A 24,497-nucleotide genomic window follows, 5' to 3' on the forward strand; every position below is an offset into this window, starting at 1 on the left:
TTACAACTTAAAATTGTACAGGAGATGATACTGCATGGCTACCTGAGCTGCATAGTAAAACACATCATAAAAATTAGAATAAAGTAAAATCTTTTGAAAATGAGCTGGTGGTTGTCCTAGAGTTTCTGGTTTATACTTAACAAACTCAGGTTGGCTTTCAGGTAGCACTGTGGTTCTGTCTCCTGCGGGAATATTCCTAGCCACATATGCTCACAGTCTGCACTTGAGAGGCTACCATCAAAATCGCCCTAAATTTCCGAGCAACCTGATCCACATTAGCTAGTCAGGGCCTTGGAAAGACTTGGTACTGGAAAGCAGTCTAGTGAGCACAGCCTGCTATATCACTGCTTTTCTTTAATTTACTCATCGGGTATACATATTGAATACGTGATTGTTACTGACATTTAGACAACTAGTAAGTCAACTGTAGCTTATTTGTCAGTTTAGAATTTCACTGATGGTATGTTTCCTGCAGACCTACATTTCTGACGTTTCCTTCCCACCTCAACATTTTCTGGTAACATTCGCTGTGGATTTCCTCTGTTTCCTGGCCAGCTCTGAAGCTGTCCTGGGGGCCTGAGGGTACAAGCCCAGTGTGTAAACTTGTTATCATGGAGATAAGAGAAAGCAAAGTTACGAAGATTGGCTCTCCCGGCCAGGAGGAGTGCCCTCAGTAAAGCAACTGACCCCACCAGCTCGCCATACCCACCCAAAGGCTGACTGCAACAGCAGATGCACATAAGGCTCAGTCCATACTGCTCTGTGTCAATGGCTGGTGCTCAGATACCTCCTTGTCCTGCCTTGTTACCTACAGACCCAAAGGTTCCTGGGCATGCCTTCTTCTTGGTGTGCTCCTTTCTGCATATCTACCCTCCGAAGGCCTATTTTTTATAAGATGGTTAATAGCTAATATGTCCCTTTCCCAAGCCTGTCTGTGAGAGACGTCTACCCATCAGAGTAAATAAAGGGCTTTAGTAGTAAAGCCTTAGTGAGTGTAGGAGATGAGGCAGGCTTTTCTTCCTGTGTTCATGTAAAATAATGCTATGGATACCAACTGTTCAGTGATACACTTCCCAACTGTTCCTCAAATCTGACTTCAAATTACATGAGATGATTTCCAGTGGTTTATAAACTCGGATAAAGCACATTTCTTCAGCTCATGCCTTACTCTCAAATTGAAATTACTTAATCCCACATAAACATAAGGGCTGTTACACCCTCAGGTACCCTAGAGTAAAAAGGAGCTTTGATTAGTAGCAGCCTACTTTTTATTGATTCATTTACAAAAAGAGAGTTGGGATAGATCCGAGTGCTTGCCTAGCATCCACGAGGCCCTAGGTTCAGTCCTCAGTACTGCAAGGGGGAAAAGACTATAGAGAAAGACTTGGGCCGCAGGACGACCAGAACAAAGGGCCAGCTGGCATCTCAGACCGTTGCCTCCCCTCTCCAATAGACTCTGTCTGTAGAGCCTCAGCTAAGGAGCTGTTGGCAGCTGAGAGTGACTAGAAGATGAGAGCCCAGTTTTTAAGGGTACAGCCCCTGGTGAATCAGCTACCCTCTAGTGGAAAGTCATACATCCAGGAGTGCAGAGACAGCACAGACTCTATGATGTGGGGGATGATGCAAGGTTGAGTGGGTAGGGAAGGAAGGAAAGGAGAGTCTTTCGGTAGTGAGTGTGATAAAAGCACAGGGTACGGATCTTTCACATAACCAGTAAGAAATGGAAAAGACTTTGCTGACTGCTCTTCATCCACTTGACCCCCTCTTAATTACATTTATAAAGACAGCGGCATTAGCTAAACCAGGCTATTCAAAATCAAGACCTATTCTCATTCAAGTTTGCATTGCATGAATGTATTTTAATAAGCCACACCTCTGGTTCTCATGAGTCTGCATCACTGTCTTAGAAATTGTTTTCTGGTGCTTGTTCTAGTGGGGAAAGATATTTCGCTTCAAAAATGGGAATGGGGACAGGGCGCGCACCTCGGAAGTGAGGTGCCTCGTGGGTTAACCACCAGTGCGCAAGCAAAAAGCAGGAGGAAAATGCGGAAGGAAGGAGAGAGGCGAGGGAGCATGAGCTAGAACACTCCTCTGGTTTTGAAAAGTGGGCCACGTCTTCCTTTTTCTTTTACTATCAAATTGACTGTACTCAACAAGGATGGTCTGAAGTAATCCAGTGCATGGTGGGGGGGGGGGGGCAGTGGCATCACCCCATCAGGGAAGCCATCCTCATCTGCACCATGAACTGCCTTCCCTCCCTGTGCCATCAGCCTGCAGACCTAACTCATCCCCCAAGCACTGAGCGACCCCTGCACTGTGCTCTGCGGGACCGTGTTCCAGCTCTCAGTGTAGACTCTGTCTTCTGTACTTGTGCTCAGTGTTACCTGTTTCACCTCCCTACTTCCCCAGATGGACTGATTCCGTGAGAGGAGAGACTGCCAGTTGAGGGTTTTAGACCCTTTATATCTCATACCGTCAAACACATCTTTAATGATTGGGTCATAAATGTTTTGTCAGAAAATTTATGGTGTGTGTGAGACTATGAGAGATAGAGAGGGAGGGAGGGAGAGGGAGAGAGGCAGTGGGGTGGTAGATGTTCCACTGCCCATGCATGGAGGCCATAGGAGGGCATCAGGCACCTGCTCTACTGTTCTCCACCTTACTCACTTGAGACAGGGTCTCAAGCCAACAAGAGCCAACAAGCCTAAATGATCCTCCCATTTCGGGCCCACTCAGCTGTTGAATTATAGGTACATATATAGCCATGCTTGCCTTTTCTTTTTTTAATGGTACTGAAGATTTTATCTTAGTTCCTCATGTTTGCACAATACTCTTTTTTTAAGACTTTTTTTTATTAAGTCCAGTAGTAGAACAACATTGGTGTGAAGCCAGTCTGATTTTTATCTTATTTAATGCCTTTACTTTTTTTTGCTTTTATTTTTAAAAATAGTTTATTCAGATTATATCTCAATTGTTATCCCCTCACTTGTTTCTTTCCATTCCCCCCTCCCTCCCTCTTTCACCCTGTTCCCTTCCCCTAGACCTGTGATAGAAGGGGACCTCCTCCCCCACCATATGATCACAGTCTATCAGGTCTCATCTAGATAGCCTGCTTCCCCTTCTTCTGGGTGCCCATCAGGCCTCCCCACCAAGGGGAAGTGGTCAATTAGGGGTCACCAGAGTTCATGCCATAGTAAGTCCCTACTCTTCACAACTATGGAGAGGGTGTCTGAACAGGGTGTCTAGGTTTACTGCATGCATTGTCCTTGGTTGGTATAGCAGTTTATACAGCCCCCACCCCCGTCCAGATCCGCCAGTTATTTTTGTGGGGTTTCTGGATCCTCTGGGTCCTTCTATCTCCCCATTCTTCCATACCACTCTCACCTGGAGTCCAATAGCGCGTCCCAGCATCTGGCCCAATGCCCTGCTGAGTGAAGACTCTCAGGGGACATCCATGATGGGCTAGTATCCAATTATAAGTGAGTATATACCATGTGTGTCTTTCTGGGTCTGGGTTACCTCACTCAGGATGATCATTTCTAGTTCCATCCTTTTGCCTGAAGATTTCAAGATTTCAAGATTTTCTTGTTTTTAATAGCTGAATAGTATTCCATAGTGTAAATATACCACAGTTTTTTCATCCATTCTTCAACTGAGGGAAATCTAGGTTGTTTCCAGATTCTGGCCTTGCAAATAAGGGTGCTATGAGCATAGTTGAGAAAAATGTCCTTGTTATGTAGTGGAGCATCTTTTGGATATATGCCAAAGAGTAGAATAGCTGGGTCTTGAGGTAGCCCTATTCCTAATTTTCTGAGAAAACACCAGATTGATTTCCAAAGTGGTTGTACAAGTTTGCACTCCTGCCAGCAATGAAGGAGTGTTCCCCTTTCTCCACATCTTTGCCAGCATGTACTGTCACTTGAGTTTTTGATCTTAGCCATTCTGATGGGTGTAAGATGGAATCTAAGAGTTGTTTTGATTTTCATTCCTCTGATGACTAAGGAGGTTGAGAATTTCTTTAAGTGTTTCTTAGCCATTTGATATTCCTCTGTTGAGAATTCTGAACCCCATTTCTTAATTGGGTTATTTGGTTTAATGATGTTTAATTTCTCGAGTTCTTTATCTACTTTTGGATATTAGCCTTTTGTCAAATGTTGGATTGGTGAAGATCTTTTCCCAGTCTTTAGGCTGTCACTTTGTTCTGTTGATAGTGTCCTTTGCCTTAGAGAAGCTTTTCAGTTTCATGGGGTCCCATTTACTATTTGCTGACCTTAGAGCCTGGGCTATTGGAGTTCTCTGGTGGAAATCTGGGGGTCAGTTATGTATACTATCATATCTTATGCAAATAGGAATAAATTGACCTCCTCCTTTCCAGTGTGTCATTTAGTTACTTATATGAGATATTTCCAATCTCTTTATGGAGGCACTTAGTACTATGATCTTTTCCTCTTAGCCCTGCTTTCAGTGTGTCCCATAAATTTGAGTATGTTATCCCATGAGTTTCATTGAATTTTAGGAAGTACCTACTTTATTTCTTTGTTTCTTCCCTGACCCAGTTGTCATTGAATAGAGAGTTGTTTAGTTTCTATGTTGTGTGTAGGGTTTTTGTTATTTCTGTTGTTGTTGGGGTCCAGCTTCAGGCCACAGTGGTCTGATAGGATTCAAGGTATTATTTCAATCTTCTTGTATCTGTTGAGGCTTGGTTTGTGACCTACTATATGGTCAGTTTTGGAGAAGGTACCATGAGGTTCTGAGAAGAAGGTATAATATTTTGTGTTTGGGTGAAAAGTTCTGTAGATATCTGTTAGATCCATTTGATTAATGACATCAGTTAGTGTCAGTTTAGCATCATTAACCTATCCTTTGGTGAAAGTGGAGTGTTGAAGTCTCCCATTATTAATGTGTGTGGCTGATATGTGGTTTAAACTTTATTAGTTTCTTTTACAAATGTGGGTGCCCTTGTATTTGAGGCATAGATGTTCAGGATTGTGATATCATCTTGGTTGAATTTTCCTTTGATGAGTATGAAATGTCCTTCTTCATCTCTTTTGATTAATTTTCATTGAAAGTCTATTTTATTAGATATTAGAATCGCTACATCAGCTTGCTTCTTGTTTCCGTTTGCTTCAAAGACCTTTACCTTGAGATACTGTCTATCATTGTGGCTGAGATCTACTTCTTGTATGCAGCAGAATGTTGGGTTATATTTATACGTCCATTCTGTTAGTCTGTGTCTTTTTATTTGCAGAGTTGAGACCATTGATGTTGAGAGGTATTAATGACCAGTGACTGTTACGTCACTTGATTTTGATGTTGGTTGTGTTTGTGCGTTTGACTGGATTTTGTTTTGCTAAAGTGGAGTTATCTATTTCCTGTGTTAACCTGGTTGTAGTTAGCCACTTTGTGTTGGAGTTTTCCTTCTAGTAACTTCTATAGGGCTGGATAGGTACTGTTTGAATTTATTTTCTCCATCTATGGTTATTGAAAGTTTGGCTGGGTATAGTAGTCTGGACTGCCATCTGTGGTCTCTTAGGGCTTACAAGACTTCTACCCAGGCCCTTCTGGCTTTTTTGGTCTCTGCTGAGAAGTTGGGTATGAGTCTGATAGGTTTGCCATTACATGTTATTTGGGCTTTTCCCCTTGCCACTTTTAATATTTTTTCTTTGTTCTGTACATTTAGTGTTTTGATTATTATGTAGTGGGAGGATTTTCTTTTCTGGTCTATTCTATTTGGTGTTCTGTAGGCCTCTTGTATGTTTATATGCATCTTTTTCTTTAAGTTGGGGAAATTTTCTCATATGATTTTGTTGAAAATATTTTCTGGGCTTTGCAGCCAGGCATCTTCTCCTTCCTCAATTCCTATTACCCTTAAGTTTTGTCTGTTTATGGTGTCCTTGATTTGTTGTGTGTTTTGTGTCAGGAATTTTTCAGACTGAACATTTTCTTTGATGGCTGAATCAAATTCTTCTATTGTATCTTCTACCCCCAAGATATTTTCTCCATCTCCTGAATTCTGTTAGCCAAGCTTACCTCTGCATTTCCTGTGTCCTTCTCTAAGTTCTCTCATTCCTAGCTTTCTTCTGTCTGTGTTTTATCATTGTTTCCATTTTCATCTTCAGATCTTGAACCATTTTATTGATTTCCTTCGTCTGATTGTTTGCATTTTCCTGAATTTCTTCCAGTGATTTCCTCATTTTCTCTCTATAGTTTTCTGCCATGGCCTCTCTAAGGTCCTCAATCTGTTTGGCCTCATCTTCCTGTATTTGTTTATATATTTTATTCATTTCCTCCATTATCATCTTCATTACTAAGGATTTGAGGTCATTTTCTTGTGTTTCAGCTGTGTTTGAGTTCCCAGGGTTGAATTCTTAGGGATAACTGGGTTCTGGGGATGCCATATTATTTTGGCTTTTGTTGTTTGTGTTTTTTACACTGGCCTTTAGTCATCTTGCTGTTTCTGATGTTGGGAGGTAGTTTTTTGTGTCCTTCACTAGTCGTTGAGAGTAGTTCATTGGTAAGTGTCTATAGGTCAAGACCGCTCACCTGTGGGGATCAGGGAACCCTTCCCTGGATCACGCAGGTGACCTGGATTCAGCTCCAGGGTTGCCCCACACCCTGGGCTCCCCACTGGGCCAGCAGACACTGCCGCTGGTGCTCTGCAGAGAGAGTGGAAGTACTGCCCATTCTTGCATTTGGCTAGGCTTTGAGCCACCAGGTACCATACACGCTAGCCTGCGGCATTTGGCTGGGTGGGCTTTGGAGAATATGTCCACAGTCACCTGGGCCCTGGATCCCCCAGTGGACCAGCAGATCAGACCAGGGCACATGGATCAAAACCCAGCCAAACACCATAGGCTATCACACTGCACTCTCTCTCTCTCTCTCTCTCTCTCTCTCTATATATATATATATATATATATATATATATATATATATATATATATATATCCAACTGAGCCAAGGCCCCAGGGCCCTGGTGGCCATGAGCAGGGTATCCAAAGCCCAGCCAAACACAGGCTATCGGGCTGTACCTGCATTATCTCTCTTGTATGGGCCACAGAGCACAAGAGTCTGTCTCTGCTGGCCCAGGGTAGAGCCCAGAGTGTGGATCTAGGGTATATTTGACTTTGGTGCATAATACTGTTACCCATAGAACCCTCTCCCCAGCCCTGTAACTGCAAGTATTCTGGTTTGGTTTGGTTTGGTTTTGGTTTGTTTGTGTGTTTTGTTTGGGTTTAGGGGGTAGGGAGCTTTTTGGCTTTTTGAAACAAGGTTTCTCTGTGTGTCCCTGGCTATCCTGTAGAAAATGAAAGATCCACCTGCCTCTACTTCCCGTGTGCTGGGATTAAAGGTTTACACCACCACATCCAGCTATATATTCTTAATCACAATAATCAGTAAACCAGAAAAATCTTATAAAAGAAGGAATTAACAAACAGTAAGTAGATAGAATTGTCTCTTCCTGTGAAAGAAGCAGAGCTAAGAAGGCAACCCCAGAGGCCAGGATATGGGTCAGTGGTAAGTCTTTCTTCTTACTGGGCTTAGGTGCTGTGGTGGATGTAGATGAGAGCACTGCGTTCTCGTGGCCTGTGTGTGACCGCTGTGGCAATGGAAGACTGCAGCAAAAGCCAACAGATGGGTAAGGCTGCCTGAAACCCCTGGGGCCCAAAGCACATGGCAATCACACAGCTCCATGGTCATGCATCTTGTAGCCTGTGTGTGGGTTCCCAAAGCACCGAGGGACCCACTCTGTGGAGCTGTAGCATAGAGGCTGTGGTGCCGCTTTGTGGGTTTTCCTAATGGAGAGCTCAGTCTTTGCAGCTTCTCTTGCCCCTCAAAATGTAGAACTGAGCTTTGTCCTTAGAGCCTTCATTATTAGGAAAAGAACAAAAAAAACTGTGAACAGGTAAGATAAGGTACATGGCTTGTCTTAGGAGTCCTGCAGACCTTCCCAGGGGACAGAGCGGCTGCATGGCATGTCCTAATGTACACCTTCCCTGAGGAAAGAGTACCTGCATGGCATGTCCTGGTGCACACCTTCCCTGAGGAAAGAGCAGCTGCATGGCATGTCCTGGTGCAGACCTTCCCAGGGCACAGAGCAGCTGCATGGCATGTCCTGGTGCAGACCTTCCCAGGGCACAGAGCAGCTGCATGGCAGACCTTCCCTGAGGACAGAGCAGCTGCATGGCATGTGCTGGTGCACACCTTCCCTGAGGACAGAGCAGCTGCATGGCATGTCCTGGTGCACACCTTCCCTGAGGACAGAGCAGCTGCATGGCATGTGCTGGTGCAGACCTTCCCTGAGGACAGAGCAGCTGCATGGCATGTGCTGGTGCAGACCTTCCCTGAGGACAGAGCGGCTGCATGGCATGTCCTGGTGCAGACCTTCCCTGAGGACAGAGCAGCTGCATGGCATGTGCTGGTGCAGACCTTCCCTGAGGACAGAGCAGCTGCATGGCATGTGCTGGTGCAGACCTTCCCTGAGGACAGAGCGGCTGCATGGCATGTCCTGGTGCAGACCTTCCCTGAGGACAGAGCGGCTGCATGGCATGTGCTGATGCACACCTTCCCTGAGGACAGAGCGGCTGCATGGCATGTGCTGGTGCACACCTTCCCTGAGGACAGAGCAGCTGCATGGCATGTCCTGGTGCAGACCTTCCCTGAGGACAGAGCAGCTGCATGGCATGTCCTGGTGCAGACCTTCCCTGAGGACAGAGCAGCTGCATGGCATGTGCTGGTGCAGACCTTCCCTGAGGACAGAGCAGCTGCATGGCATGTGTTGGTGCACACCTTCCCTGAGGACAGAGCAGCTGCATGGCATGTGCTGGTGCAGACCTTCCCTGAGGACAGAGCAGCTGCATGGCATGTCCTGGTGCAGACCTTCCCTGAGGACAGAGCAGCTGCATGGCATGTGCTGGTGCACACCTTCCCTAAGGACAGAGCAGCTGCATGGCATGTCCTGGTGCAGACCTTCCCTGAGGACAGAGCAGCTGCATGGCATGTGCTGGTGCACACCTTCCCTAAGGACAGAGCAGCTGCATGGCATGTCCTGGTGCAGACCTTCCCAGGGCACAGAGCAGCTGCATGGCATGTCCTGGAAGTCCTGCAGCCTTTACTAGAGGACAGTGAGCAGCTGTCAGTACTGACACCCTTTTGCTTCCCACTTATCTTACCCTCCTGAGCTGAGGTCAAGGCTAAGTGTTTGTCTTAGTTGTGGGTTCTGTGTTGTTGTGATGTTGATCACAGTGTCCTGTGATGAAAAACAAGTTGTGAGGAAAAGATTTATTTGGCTTACATATTATACTCCATCCATCATTGGAGGACATCAGGACAGTAACTCAAACAGGACCAGTGGGGACAGGAACTGATGCAGAGGCACGGGTGCATTCTGCTTACTGGCCTGCTCCCCGTAGCTTGCTCAGATTGACTTCTTATAGAAAGCATGACCAAGCAGTGGAATGTTGGCCCTTTCTCCTCAATCACTAATTAAGAAAATGCCCTATGGCCTCCTGCCAGATCTTAGGAGGCACTTTCTCAATTGAGGCTCCCTGTTTTCAGATGACTAGTTTGTGTCAAATTGTCATAAAACTCTGCAGCACAGTGTTGGTGCCATTTGTTTCTCTGGAGTGATTCTGCTTCTCACTGGACTTTGTCATATGACAAAGAAAATGTGTCATCATTACTTGTCTGTTTCTTAGAAGCAAAGAGCAGGGGCTGGAGAGATGGCTCAGCAGTTCCGAGCACTGGCTGCTTTTCCCAGCACCCACAGGCAGCTCACAGCTATCTGTGACATTAGTTCCAGGGGATCTGATGCCCTTTGCTGCATTCTTCACTCAGCAGAAGTATACATCATGGACAGGCAAAACATCCACACAAATAAAATAGTATTCATGATGCCTGCTGAGTTGTTGGCCCTGTGAGTGCTCAAGTCACTCCAGGAGCACGGGTTCGAGTGAAGGCAGCAGGGTTGATGAGCAAGCTTGGCCTGCCAAAAGGGTGGGAAACTCACTTCCCTGACCTCTGGAAGGCCTGGCCTTCGCTTCCTGGAACACTATGTCCCCCTCACACTCCTCTTGAGGAATGCCTCTTTGTATAACCCAATGCAACTGCTAATTACCGCCTGCTTTTGGCTGGTCCCAACACTTTTAATTCTGACAGCAAAATTTCTCTCACTAATTGTTTAGAGAAATCTCTCTCTGCTGTAGCACTCTTCTGATACCTATCTCCCTGGTTGCTTATATCCCCACATGCCTTCTCACACCAGAGGCTCCTTCTCCTGTGGGCACTGTTCCCAACTGGTTGTGTCACCTCTTCAAAGGAGGCAACTGCATGTCTTTCTGCATTGCCCCACAAGACCTGAGAGCACCGTGAAGATCAAGGTAGGAAAGGGACCCGGGCTCATGTTTGACCATGTGTCTGCTCTGTGGACTGCAAGGAGGACGCTGGAGCTGGGGTACATGTGTGCTCTTTTTTCACCTTGTGGCACACGGTGTATACCAAAAAGAAGATGTGGTAAGAGCTCTTCAGTCCTTGGGAGAAAAAGTGAGGGGTACCTATCACATGTTCTCTATATGGCTCCAAGACTGTTGTTCTGAAAAGGAAGCAGACAACTTAGACTCTGTTACTCTTCAGATAGGAATTCCTCGGGTGAGTACTTGCCCTTGGGGGATACCACTGAGCCCTTCTTCCCTCTTACTGCAGCTGTTGGAGAGAAGTATTTCCTCACTGCTGACATCTGCTGCCTCCAGTGATGGGGTAAGTCCAGGGTCCCAGCCTGAGTGTGCCCTGTGCTCCTTACCTGGGTGAGCTTGTCCCTTGAGGAAGACTGCTTTGCTGTATGTGATCATTTATGATAAATCCCGTCGTAACGCAGCAAGTCACTTACATGTTAAAACACACCCACCTTGCCCCTGTCATCCACACATGTCGAACGGCAGGATCAGATTCTTTCTTCTTTGGAAATGAGATGATGTAAAGATCACTGGAAATGTTCCTTCTTGGCTTCTGTCACAGTCATGCAGCCTGGAGACTGGAGTCCTTCCCCATGACTTCCCAGTCACAAAACAGCCTTGCTAAGACATGCTTTTCACATTTACTTATTTGTATACTTAGTGTGTGTGTGTGTGTGTGTGTGTGTGTGTGTGTGTCAGTATGTACATGCCACAGTGCACAGCACATGTTAGAGAACAACTTGGAGGAGTTGGGTGTCTCCTGCCCTGTGGGTCTCAGAGATTGACTGAACTCAGGTCATCAGGCCTGATGACAAGACCTTTGCCTTCCAAGCCCTGGGGCATACTTGTCAGTGTTTTTAACTGCTGGATATTCCAAACTCTGAATAACTTTATCATTGTTGTGGTTGTTGTTGTTGTTACTTCTCAGAACTTTGGAGTTGCCTGCCTTGAGAATTGCTATAGGAAGACTTAGTGAACTGTGGCATGTGCCTCCTAGAAAAGAATCATCACATTGTGAGAGTTGGAACTTCTATCCTTTGAAATGCTACTTATCTTTTAAAAGCCACTTACGGGCACTGTAGGGGGCTGAGGATGTAGCTCAGTTGGTAGAGATGCACAGGGCCCTGGGGTCAGGAATTCAAGATTATCTGTAACTACATAGCAAGATTGAAGCTAGCCTGTAGCTACATGAAACCCTGTCTATAAATACATGCATCCTAGGTAGCTCATGGAGTTGATAACCCAGAAAAGGGTGTCTGGGACCTGCCACCCGAGATGGCATCAGTCTTGTTCAGTGTGGCACACGGAAGCTGACAAGAACAACTCTGACTACCAAACAGGAGTATTTTCTTGATGGTCCCCGTGGCCCAATTCCAGCCTATGCAGTGTGCAGTGTGGACCCTCCTGCTGGGTTCCTCCTTAGCCTGCCTGCTGGCCAGCCAGTGTCAAGGACAGCACAGATACAGACACGCCACCAACCCTCTTTTATCTAAACTAGGGCTGTCGGAGTTTGGGTGAAATTAGAAGCCACATAAATAAGCTTTGAGGGTTATTGGTCTGAGCTGTGGTTCTCAGTTCTGACTTCAAGGAGCCCATTTCTATCCTCTGAAATAAAGCCACCAGCTTTAAAGCTCTTCAATGGCTTTGCACTCCCTCCTAGAACTTTCATCTGAGCTGCTGCTAATACTGTCACTGTTGTCTGAATAAAAAGTCAAAATTTTACACCAAGTTAGAGGACACAGAGCTGATATTTTCTTGCTATGTAAAATCAGCAGTCACCGTGGCTTAAGAATCAAGCCCAGTGTATTGCTCACACATTGTCATCACTAACTGCCTCCCCTCTCCGTGAGAGACTCAGCACGGGGACATCCCACTAAGGCAGCTTTTATCTCAGGACCTGAAGAACTTACGGTGTTCAAAGGGGGAAGGAAGCAGTTCCCACTAGCTGAATTTGTCTCCTGCCTTTTGGCCTTTGTGGGAGGGAAGATGAGAAAGGGTGGTGCTGGACCAGGAGAACACACAGCTGATAAGCTGGAGGCCCGGGTGCTTTAAGACAGTGGAGCTGGGTCTTCTAAAAACATGCTCTGTGGAGAAAGTTGGATAAAAGCATGGAAAGTCCTGCTGGAGGCTGAATAACAAAACGAACTCAACCCCCTTCCTAACCCCACTTCCGACGCCTCACCATCAGTTTCCGTGTTCTGATCCATGTGCTTGGAGGCCGTTGTCTGCCCTCTGACTCAGCGGCCACCACAGCACAGGTGTCCCAAAAAGGCAGTGTCTGGTGCCCTCCATAAGGTAATGTCTCTTTGGGGACCCAGACACCAGGACACATTGGCAGAAATCCTCCCTCCTTTCTTTGAGTTTCTGCTGGCTGAGGTATCTTGTTTCTCCAACACACTTAACTTCTCAGCTAAAATTCTGGTAGCTGAAACCTTGCTGGTAGAGCTTCAGAAAGTCATGGGCATGTGTTCCTGTGAGTGTCTATGAGTCTGCTCAGACACTGGCTTGTGTGTGTGTGTGTGTGTGCGCGCGCGCGCGCACAGGAGTACATGCACTTGTATATGAGGAGTCTTCTTAGACACTGGCTGTTCATACATGTACATTTATCTGTTGTGCACAATTGTACATACATGTGCACAAATGTCAAATAAAATGGCACAGAGAGGTATAGCTCTTAGTGTCACTTTTGTAGGTGCTGTAGTTTCAGAGTCGACATTAGTAGGACAAGGGGACAGACTTGGAGCACATTTTAGCAAACTTTCTCCACTGTCCCCAGATCTGCTCCCAGTAGCTAGCAGGCCCTGTACCTCTGATCTGGGGTGGAGCCTAAGAGAGGCTGGCTGTCAGAGGCCTGTGAGCAGCACAGCTGGAAGTCACCCACTGTGTGTTCTGGGGGTCCCCTGAATGACAATGCACCTCCACAAAATCCAGAGAGTCAAATTAGGGCTCTCCATAAAAGCCATACTCCATTCCCTGCAGCAAATGTACTGCTTCTGGTTACGAAACATGGATGTTAAAACTGTATTTTTTACTGCAGTCACACTGTGAATGTTAAAGCAGCGGGAGTAACTGTTGTTGGTTTTGCTGTTTCATCACTGGTGGCATCACTGGGACATGGGGTTGAAATCTGTTCCTTTAGTTTTCAGAAAAGGCAAACATGCAGTGTCTTAGTAAAAACAGAAGACACAGGGAATTGGTTGCAGCTCAGCAGAACAGTAGTTTCCTGGCATGCAGAGAAACTTGGGTCCAATCCATAACTCAGTTTTTCGCAAAAAGACACAAAATTAAATAAGTAAATACTTAAAGTCAGACAGACACATTTTTATATATTCAGATACATATTCATATGGACAGTGCCTGAATTTGTTGATGTGGATGTTTTAAATTTACTATGTTGGTTTTCCCAAAATACATACTAAATTATTTATGAATGTAAAACACATGAGTTTAAGGTTAACTTATAAATGATAGAGGTAAACCTAACATTTTACATAGAAAGGATTTTTCACTGACCACATGAAATCCAAGTTACATACTTTTGAGCTGGGCATTGCTGTTTCCCACTTGTGACCGCGGCACTTGAGAGGTAAGGCAGGAGAATCAGGAATTCAAGGTTTGAGGTCAACCTGAGCCACATGGCGTGAGACCCTGTCTCAAAAGAAAACCAAGCAAATCATACTTTTACCAGAGAAAAACATGAGAGTGCGTGGGTCATCTTTTTCACACTTATGCAGGCATTGGTTAAGTCAAATAGTACGAGACCCTGGAGGAGTACTCAGCTGTCCCTCCTTCACTGTCCTTCTGCCAGTTCATTGTGACTGACCCTGTACTGGCGCTCTGTGCAGATCTCACTGCTGAGCAGGCTGTCAGCTTGCCATCCTCACCGTGAACCTGCAGCAAAGCACCTGCCAAGTCTCTCATCTTCCTGTCTGGACCAGCAGTTCTCATTTTCCCATAAGGCTATTGACCTACACTGCAGACTTTGCTCATTTATAAAGCATTAAGTAAGCTACATTGAGTCCACATATGTTATGATCACATCCCAGACTGACCCTGATGATCACTCTACAAAACAGAACATGCAGCACTCTGCACACAGACACACAGTCATTGGGGTGTTCATGTCCATCTGGTCAGCAGCTGGGTCCCTCGAGGCAGGAGCTGCAGTTACAGAAGCTTCCCCAGCCAGGGCTCTTGGCCCAACTGCCTCCTAGTTCCTGTCTGGGCTGGCCACCTTTCCTAACTGAACTTAGGACATCTCTATGTCCCCTCCTATTGCACTATGTCCAAGGCATAGTTTTGAGAACATAATCACTGTGGCTAGCCCAGACCTGAGATGAAACTCGATACACAGGTAGAATGCCAAGACCCCAAATTTGTGTTGGCCGCATTTTTTGGCCACTCCAGCTATCCATCTTCTTGGCCCTAACACCTTGACTGAAGATGCCAGCGGTCTTGTACAGAGGACAGGTCAGTTTGCCTAGCACACTCTACTGCACGTGCCATCACCTTCTGCAGTATCAGTTTCTTCCTCAAGTTTGAGGTTTTGTTCTTCGCCACAGCATCACTGAAAATGCTATGAAGTTGTATGCCAGGACACAGCCACGGCAGGGCAGCCCTTGTTCCCCTGTGCCTGCGACTGTCTGGAGATGGAATGTTCCCAAGATTAACTATGTGGATAAAAACCTCAAGTCACAGGCCCACGGCACAGAAAGAAGTGTTTGGCCCATGTAACTCAAGAAAAAATGGGGTCTAGTTGAAGAGGGAAGTTTGGGGCAAGCACCAGGAAATCCTTTGACCAGAAGTCTTGCTAGATTGGGGAAGTGTCCCCAGAGGAAGTGGGAGACACAAGTGAGCCAAAGGCCCAGCCCCCATGGAAGACTAGCACTTCCTCTGCGTTTTTGTCTTCCAAATCCTGTCCTCCCGGCAGCCACTAAAAACAGCAAGACTCTTTCATTTGCTCTAATAGCGGGGATTTTCATAGTCTACACCCACCCTCCAAAGCCATTTTCCTTTGGAAGGGAGGAACCCCAGCTGTGGCATCCTTGTAGGGGACAGAGTGACCACCAGGACTGTTTGCTTTAACCAGCATGCTTCTGTATCTGCAGAGTTACGAAGTGGAGAATGTGCTTGGGAAGGAGATGGGGCCTTTACCCTGCTTGGTGGAGTCCATCACTACACAGCAGACCAGCTGCTGCGTCACACTGGAGGAGATCGAGCTGCTGAGTGTAGCAGGAGCCACCCACCCACCCTCCTGACATCCCTGCACTTTGCATGAGAGTGGGAGCATAACTTGGGGAGGCCAGTTAACTCCAGAGGGTTTTTTATAGTTTAACTTTAGCGGGTTCTCCCTCCTCCCCCTCTTCCTCTCTCTCTCCCTCCCTCCCTCCCTCCCTCCCTCCCTCCCTTTTGGTAGAGAGATTAATAGGATTACTTTGTAAATTAAAAAACCTTCATTACATCTTTTTTTTCCTAATTACCTTCCTACAAGTTTGAGGACATGTTTCTTTGAGTGTTCCTTCCTGTCTTTGTTTTACATTAGTTAGGCAATATTATAGATTTATTAGGAAATGTACTTCATTGTAGCTTTAAAGTGTTTAAAGATTTTGCCCATATTGTACTTTTTTTTTCTTTGTAGTATTTAATATTCCTTGGAAGACTTCTGTAAAGCTGCAGCCAACATCTCATATTGAGATGTTACTATTTTGAACAGTAAATAAATGTCCAACCTAAACACTGTATGGCTTTAGTAATCTGGGGACAAATGTTCTAGGGACTGCCAGAGATGGCCCTGTCACCCATACAATGTAGGTGATGAGAGCTGTAAAAGCAGACATTTCTGTAGCTCACTCCACCACATAGCTGTCAAAGACCCAGGAGAGCCTTAGAGGGCAAAGGTCACAGACTCACAGCAATCCACCATCCTGTGCTTTGGGCAGGGATTGGAATTACAAACAAAGCTACATATTTGGACCCTGGACATTCTGTTTTCTTTCTGTGCAGTCACATAGTAACAGGCAGTGCAAAGATCAGGGAAAGGTTCCTAACACCAGTTTTCTTAGGAGAAAGGCACATAGTGTATTTTTTGTTTTTGTTTTGCCCGCAAACATTACAATTAATGGCGTTTGGGGCTGTCCTTTTTATATACTGCAATATTAATCTGTCATGATACACACTTTGAAATCTACATGTTGTCCCTAGGACTGGGGAAAGTGAAAGCAAAGTCCACACAAGCACAGAGGAATCAGGTTTCTGACTTCTTCCACCCTCTCACCCTTCAGCCGACACCTAAAACGTCAGGGGTATCAGCTGCGCTCTGGTCAGCATACTCTGTGATCGCACCGTCCACCTAACATGAGTAGTCATTGCTTTGCCTTGTTGCTTCCGAAGGCAGCACAGACATGAGGAGGCCTCCAAAGCAAGCAAACTCATCCATCACCTTACCCCATGTGGGCAGCACACCTGCTGCTGTGGCTCCCTGGTGAGGTCCCAGTACACTGTGTGCGAGAGAGACTGAATATAGGAATCTGCAGCGATTTAAATGCTTCTTTATTCTTACAAATACTGTAAAAATTAATATAAAAAGCATGCGTGGTCTCTTCCTCTTCTCTACAAAAGTCTGTCCGAAAAGTCTTTTCTACAAATGTACCTTAGCTGCAATGGTAATAAGACGTAGAAAACGCTACCATTATCAAAAATAATTTAAGGGGGAAAGATTCATATAGCTTCTCTCGCAGTCCTGTGCCCAAGCTTCTTGTCGCTCGCAAGTCCCAAAGAAACTGCACTTGGGAGACTGAGGCAGGCGGATCGCTGCAAGTTCGAGGCTGTCCTGGTCTACAGAGCAAGTCTAGGACAGCCACGGCTACACAGAGAAATCCTGTCTCGGAACACCAAAAAGAATAAAGAAAGAAACTGCAGCGGTTCTGGCGGCCTCCGCTCCCGGCCGTCGGGGTCTGAGGTATCGGTCGTTTGGAGTCTCTGAGGCCCGCGCCGCGCGTTACCGGCAGTCGGCGCCGGCGGTTGGCAGGAAAGGCGCGCTGGGCAGCTCTTTGAAGAACTGCCGGAGGCCGGCCAGGTCCCGCGTGAGCTGCTCCACGCGCTGGTGCAGCTTCTCGTTCTCGGCCGACAGCTCCACCAGCTTCTGCTGCATCTCCTGGTTGCGGCGCTTGGCCTTGTCGCGGCTCTTGCGCACAGCGATGTTGTTGCGCTCCCGCCGCTGCCGGTACTCCGGGCTGCCGCGGTCCGGACCCCTCTTGCTCGCGCCCTTCTCTCGGACCGGACCGGACGCGAGGCTCGGCCCTGGGCTGCCTCGAGGAGGCTCGGGGGAAGTGGGCGGCGTGGGCTGCGCCGCGGCCGCCAGGCTCACCACGGTCTGCGCGCACACCGCCACTTGAGCGGGCAGCAGGGAGCCCCGCGCGTCGCTGTCACCCCAGTCGGGTTCGCGCTTGAGCGGGCCCCGGGAGGCTGAACCCGCACCCGGGGGTCGTGGGGGGCCGCCGTGCAGCAGCTCCAGGCCGCCCGCGCCGCCCGCTTTGTGGTTGCTGTTGAAGAGGTCGGCGAAGAGCTCGTCGTGGCACAGCTCCAGGGTGGGCACGGCGGCCATGGAGTCAATGTAGGCGCTGAAATCGATGGCGCTCTCGTCGTCGTACATGGCAGGGGTCGCGGAGCCTGGCTCCCCCAGGTCCCCCGGCTCGGGCCCTCTGCCTGGCTTGCCCACCCTGCCTGGCTCGTAGAAGGCCGCCGGCTCCGTGGGCCAGGGTGTACCGCGCGCGGGGCTGTCCAGGCTGAAAAGCGCGGTGCTCATGGCGACTTCGGCCAGGCCAGGAGTCCAAGTTGGGCTGTCACCTCGCGGGGCAGGGCCGCCGCCTTTTCTAGCCCCAGCTGACGCTCACGCCACGCCCCGCCCCGGCCCCGGCGGGTCGGGGACCCGGGCGGGGAGGGACCCGCAGCGCTGCTGGGAACAACCCGCCCTCTGCCCGCACTCCTACCCTTCCCTTCTTCCTGTTTGTGCGGTTTGGAGCCTTCTAAGTTGTCCGATCCCCGAGCGAAATGAAAATCTGGATTTGCCGCCGACACGCGCAAATGCGCAGCCCTCAGTTATGGCAAACTAGGAACTGGCAGAGGGGCTCCGCGGCCTGAGTCCACAGGTTCTATCCTGGCGCCTCCGCCGGGCGCCCCCGAAAGTGTAAACAGTGAGTCGGATCCTGGGTTCGGAGCCAAAGCAGCCAGCGGGCTTCCCTGGAAATTCAAACCCGCACCAGTCACACTTCTCGGGGTGCTGAGGCGCAGCTGCCATAATGGTTAGGCTCCTCCTCAACACCGCCTGATGGCCTGACAGACGGACGGGTCAACAGGACCTCCCGCTGACCACAGAGCCCACGGGAGAGTGACAGCCACCTTAAACGCTGTGCGTTCCTCAGCATCTGACCGCGATCTTGGTGCGCCAGCATTTCTTCCAGGGTATTAAAACTGTGCCACCTGGTGGTAGCATAGCCTCTCGCTGTTTCTTTTCCTTCCTAATTGTTCCCCAAAGAGATGTTAGTAATTATGGCTTTGCTGAGAGAAAGCTAAGATTTACTTCAATTCCTATAAAGAGGAGTGAAGTTGCCAACTCTTCAAAAATGCATAAAAAAGGTGTGTTGCAAAAGTGAAATTGCAACCCCAGCTACGGATAGTTGCCCCAGGAGGTCAAATACCTGAGCATCTATCTGTCTTAAACAAGCTAAAGTCAAGAAAAACATCTGTCCAAACTCAGGTGTGTTCTTCATGTCCCTCTCCTTAACTGTTTCCCATCCACCAGGTGTTTTGACCAACATCAGCTGAGCCACACAGGGTAGCCTACTGTCAATTCCTGAGGAAAATCCTAATGGCAGGCTGTGGAATATGTAATGGCTTTTTATGAAAGTCATACACAGCTTTAGAATTTTAAAATAGTATATGATGCTGATGTTACAACTAATTACCTGTAAGGGTAAGGCCAGCACATGTGAGCTGGTATACATGCAGAGAAAAACCCTAGGACAAAGTTCTTAGTTCTTAGCCATAGCAACACAGTTAAGACCCTCTCTAGCCAATTAGGGAGCACGCGTTTATCCCTCACAGAGGCCTCATCCCAAGAATGTTTTCAGTGAGACAACTTGTTGTTTCTGGTACCTGGGTCCACGCACTACATTTATGAAAACTAAACTATGTTTAAAAGACAGAGGGCCGATTAGAATGCCTCAGAAGGTTTGGAAGCCCTTGGCACCGCTGGCCTGCACCGGAAAGCTATGTGAAATCTGCTTTCAGAAATCTGCGGAGCAGCACTTAATAATCACATCTGGATCTGAAGACGTTTTTCCCATTTTCAGAAACAGAGAAAAAAGACACAGAACAACAAAGCATGAATGTACTGTGTGACCTGTGAGAGTATTAAAGACCCTTTTAAAATAACAATCTAAAGTTATTATGCAAATGACATCCATTTGCAATTCTTTCATGACTGCTTGTGCACACTGCTCCTGTCTCAAAGACCTTTCCTAGCACCGCAGATGATGTATTCAAGATGGATACAAACACTTCCGGTGCTTTATCCCTGTGGGAAATCCGCCATCCAGGTGCTCGATTAAGCTGTTCGCAGCACACTTGTCAAAAAAAAGCCTTGTGGCTAGAATTCTTGATTCCCCCTCCCTTTGTCCTCTGCAGCACTCACATGTGGAACACAGTGGACGGGTTTCAGTGACACAGTGTGTGCATGCTCCAGAAAGCTTGGTGTTTAAAAATTCAGGAGACTAGCAATGCTGACAGTGTCCTAGAGGCACAGAGCACTGTTGGGCTGCAAGGTCACTCACACTAACCAACTAATCTTCCCAGCACCCTGTCTGTGGGAGCAGTCCTCCAGATGGAAGTAAAATTAAATATGAAATCAAGTTTGAAGAGAAGTAAGACTCTGTTAGCTAGTGTCTTCGCAAACTGTTCTTTGCAATATCAGACTATATACTTTAAATGTTTTCCGTTTATTGTCTGTGTGTTTGAGAGAAGGGGAGAAAGGAAGTGAGAGAGTGTGTTACAGCATGCATTTGGAAGTCAGAGAACAGCTTCCAAGGGGCAGTTCTCTCCTCCCACCATGTGGGTTCCACAAATGGAACTCAAGTTCCTAGGCTTAGAAACAAGTGCCTTTAGCCAATGGAGCCATCTTGCCAGCCATATATTAGATACTTTAAAATAGATAAATAAAAAAAAATAAAAACCTTTTGCCCCAGGGCTAATTTTAATTATATTTTCCTATGGGCTGTGTCACAATTATCATATTTATTGTTATTATTATTTCCAAAAATGAGTTCTTTTCAAGAAAAATCATTAACTCTGGGAAAGGGAAGACAGTGTCCACAAGAATAAAACTCATGGGACTGGAATTGTCCATGGTTCATGCTTATTAAAGCCTGGACTTTGTTTAAGTCTATCATAAGGACAGATGTGGTGGTACACACCTTGTAATCCCAGCATTCAGGAAGTGAAGGCAGAGGGATTGTGGAGTTGAAGCCAGTGTGAGCTATTTATATTAAGAAAAGAAGAAAGTGGCCGCACTAAAGAGGGCTGACATGGCACGGCAGCAGCTTCGCTAAGCCAGTGGGTGCTGGACCTGCAGGGCGTGGGGCTCCCAGGTACAAGTGGTCCAGACCTGCTGGGAGGCACCACCCCCCTCCTGCCTGGCATCTTCCATTGAGGACACCCCAGGCAGTGTCCTTGTCCTTGAAATCTGGCCCTTCCCCAGGCCAGAAGGTGATGCTGTCAGCGTTGGGCTTGCTGGCGTCAAGGGAGTAGGCTATCTGTGGCTCTGCATTCTGCTGTGAGTGCTGGTGATCCGGAGCTACACACCCGGCCTCCGCCAGCTACCCATGGTCTCACCGTGGCCTCCTCTCCTCCTTGGATCACACATGCATCCATAGGGGTTTCCAGGTACACAAGCAGGTGTGCTCTTCCTTCCACAGCATGGATTGTGTGGTTTACCGCCGTCTAGTGAGAGTGTGCTACACTGAGGACAAAGCTGAGGAGGTAGAGGTCCAGGATGGCCCTGTCGAGGGTGGGGGGATGTTCATGGGGCCAGAAAGGCTGTCTGCCTGTTTTCCAAAACCATACCCAATCCTGAGGCTTCCAAAGTGCTAACAGTAGAGCCTTACACCCGACCTCTTCGAGCTAGGCATGGTAGTGAGCACTACGTATTTTCCTTCCTCGCCGGCTACAGTGCGTCCCCGCTGGGGTGCCATTGTGAGAAGGCCTCTTGCTCAGCTCTTGCATTGCTGGCAAGACCGTGGGCATGCCTCTTCCCATCTACACAGAGGTCTTGAAGTATGATGATGGCACCCCAGCTACCTACCGTTCAACAAGTAGCCAAGGATGTCGCCACCTTCCTTCGCCCGGCAGCAGAGCCAGCGCTTGACTAATGAAAACACATGGGGCTCACCGTATTGGTGATGGGCTTGCTGCTGACCTGTGCCATGAAGCACCATGAGCAGTCAGTCCTGAGGAGTCGAAAGCTGGCCTCTCGGCCACCCAAGTGACCCTGTCCAGTGCCTGCTTGTCATCTTGCCTGAACAAGCTCTCAGCAGCCCAGGAACAGTTCCAGGCGTTTTCAGACCTAGCTCCTTTTCATCAGATGGAAGGAGAAGGAGAAGGAGACCAGACTCTTGCTTCTGATCTTCCTCCAGCCCTCACTGTGGGAAGAAAGTAAGCTTCTCAACATATTAAAAGAAAAGAAAAGGAAAGGAAAAGAAAAAAAGTTGTGATATGTGGTGACTTAAGTGAGAATGGTCCCCATAGGCTCCTGTGTTTGAATTCTTAGTCCCCAGATGGTGGAACGATTCAGGAAAGATCGAAAGGTGTGGCCTTGTTAAAAAAAAAAGGTGTGTCTCTAGGGGCCGCCTTTGAGGTTTCAAAAGACTCAGGCCATTCCCAGCATATCTCTCTCTCTCTCTCTCTCCTTCTTGCTGTTTAAGGTGGAAGCTCTCAGGTGTTCTTGCTGCCATGTCTTTGTTCAGTCATCATGAACCAAACGTCTGATTAAACTATTTTTTTCATAACTCCCCTCGCTCACACTCCCACCAGGGATGTAGGCGTTGGCCTGCAGATCTTCATCTCTCTTTCTCCTCCTCCACATCCAATGCCCCAAGTCTCATCTCCAGCTTGGTATCAGAACACCTGCTACCATCTTCCTTTCCTCTCTGACTGCATCCCCAATAGATGGAAAAGGTCTTCTCCTCCAACCTAACTTCCCCCATTACCCCAGCTTCCAACACCAGCAGGCATTCCCTGGGAACATACCAGCTGAGCAGGCCAGGAAAGCAGGTAGGCTAACTGAAGACCTTCAGCACTGCCTCCAAACCCAAGCCCCAGTCCCATGGCTATCTCTATCACAGGACATCTGCTGCAGCCTTCCTTTTCCCCTGTCCACACCCCCTGTGGTCCCCACACACCATCCCCTCCTAACCTCCCCCTCAGCTCTTTGCTTTATCCCAGGCCCCAACTCTAGCAGATAGTCCGTGCTAACCCACAGGCCACGTCTGCCATGGAAGCAGGTAGACTGACTGCAGATCTTCACCTCTCCTTCTGTTCCTCCAAATCCAACCCCCCAATCTCATACCTGGCTCTACAGCAGACCTCCTTTCACTCTCTGCCTCCACTCAAAAAATTAAACGGATCCTGGTGAAACACTCCACTCTCCTCTCTCCTGTGCCCCCTCAGGCCTATCCCCATTCCTAAGTGCCTACTAGACAACACACTCCAATAATAATAATAATAATAATAATAATAATAATAATAATAATAAGTGAAACAAACCAAGGAACACAGCACACGCCAAACAAAGCCAAAACCAGATATCATCACCTAGAACTGTAAGTTTCCCAATCCCAGATGACAGGATGCCAGCATAAAAATAAAATCAACAATCACCATGACAGCACGTTTCCACTCGGCACAGCAAGCCTAACAGGAGGTGATACCTATCCCAACACAGCTGAAGCACAAGACCTTAAAACAGACTTTACCAATATGGTAGAGGTCCTCATGGAAGAAATAGAAAAAAAAATCCCTTAAATCTAGGAAAACACAAATAGTGGACGAAAACGAATAAAACTGTTCAATACCTGAACATGGAAATAAAACTAATAATGAAAACCATAACTGAGGAAATTGTAGAAATGAAAAATTAGGTATTTAAACAGAAACTACAGAAGCAAGCTTCCTCAACAGAATGCAAGATATGGAAGAGAAAATCTCAGGTGTTGAAGATATGAAGATATGATAGAAGAAATTGATATACCAGTTAAAGAAAATGTTAAATCAAAAACAAAAACAAAAAAATTCCTGTCACAAAATATCCAAGAAATCTGGGACAGTATGAAAAAATTAAGTTTAAGACTTAAGGAAGGAAAAGAAACCCAGCTTACAATACCAGAAATATTTTCAGTGAAATTATAGAAGAAAGTTTTCCCAACCTGAAGAAGGAAATGCGTATAACAGGACAAGAAGCACACAGAACACCAAATAGATTGGACCAGAAAACAGAGTATTAAAAGCTGCAAGGAGGAAAAGCTCAGTACATGTAAGTGTGTGTGTGTGTGTGTGTGTGTGTGTGTGTGCGCGCGTGCGCGCGCGCGTGTGTGTGTGTGTGTGTGTGTGTGTGTGTGTGTGTAAAGACAGACTTATAAGAATTACACCTGACTTCTCAATGGAGATTCCAAAAGCCAGAGGGCATGGATGGCTGTGCTGCAAACTATAAGAGATCACATTTGCCAGCCCAGACTATTATACCTAACAAAACTTTCAATCACAATAGAAGGAGAAAATAAGATAAAACAAAATGTAAATGATATCTATCTACAAATCCAGCCCTACAGAAGGAATTAGAAGAAAAACATGAACCTAAAGAGATTAGCTACAGCCATGAAAACACAGGAAATAATCTCACACCAGCAAAATCAAAAGAAGGGAAACAAGGAAACACATGTGCGCACACACCACCACCACCACCACCAACAACAACAACGGAATAACAGAAATCATCAA

General features: G+C 47.1%; 2 protein-coding genes and 1 pseudogene across 7 annotated transcripts in view; 2 read left to right on the forward strand and 1 right to left on the reverse strand.

Moving 5' to 3' along the window:
- Positions 1-16,192, forward strand: part of SPIDR (scaffold protein involved in DNA repair) — a 252,547-nt gene extending 236,355 nt beyond the window's left edge. For 4 of the 5 annotated variants that reach the window (XM_084802285.1, XM_084802287.1, XM_084802286.1 and 1 more), the window contains 4 exons: positions 7,546-7,639; positions 10,265-10,379; positions 10,702-10,755; positions 15,560-16,192. In XM_084802285.1, the coding sequence (XP_084658411.1) occupies positions 7,546-7,639; positions 10,265-10,379; positions 10,702-10,755; positions 15,560-15,709 (413 nt within the window). In that variant the 3' untranslated portion in view covers positions 15,710-16,192. The remainder of the gene's footprint in view (positions 1-7,545; positions 7,640-10,264; positions 10,380-10,701; positions 10,756-15,559) is intronic. The other variant, XM_084802288.1, reaches the window with a different exon arrangement.
- Positions 16,193-16,983: 791 nt separating this feature from the next.
- CEBPD (CCAAT enhancer binding protein delta) lies at positions 16,984-19,071 on the reverse strand. Its single transcript, XM_084802291.1, has one exon. It carries the CDS (start codon positions 18,253-18,255, stop codon positions 17,449-17,451), a length of 807 nt encoding a protein of 268 aa, XP_084658417.1. The 5' UTR covers positions 18,256-19,071; the 3' UTR covers positions 16,984-17,448.
- A 762-nt stretch (positions 19,072-19,833) lies between these two features.
- Positions 19,834-22,131, forward strand: LOC311608065 (cytochrome c1, heme protein, mitochondrial-like; annotated as a pseudogene). The gene is made up of 2 exons: positions 19,834-19,853; positions 21,023-22,131. The product of its transcript is annotated as a cytochrome c1, heme protein, mitochondrial-like (transcript).
- The last annotated feature ends 2,366 nt before the right edge of the window (positions 22,132-24,497 follow it).

Source organism: Acomys minous (genome assembly GCF_964271855.1).
Source record: "Acomys minous genome assembly, chromosome: 11".
In the NCBI taxonomy this organism is placed as follows: Eukaryota; Metazoa; Chordata; class Mammalia; order Rodentia; family Muridae; genus Acomys; species Acomys minous.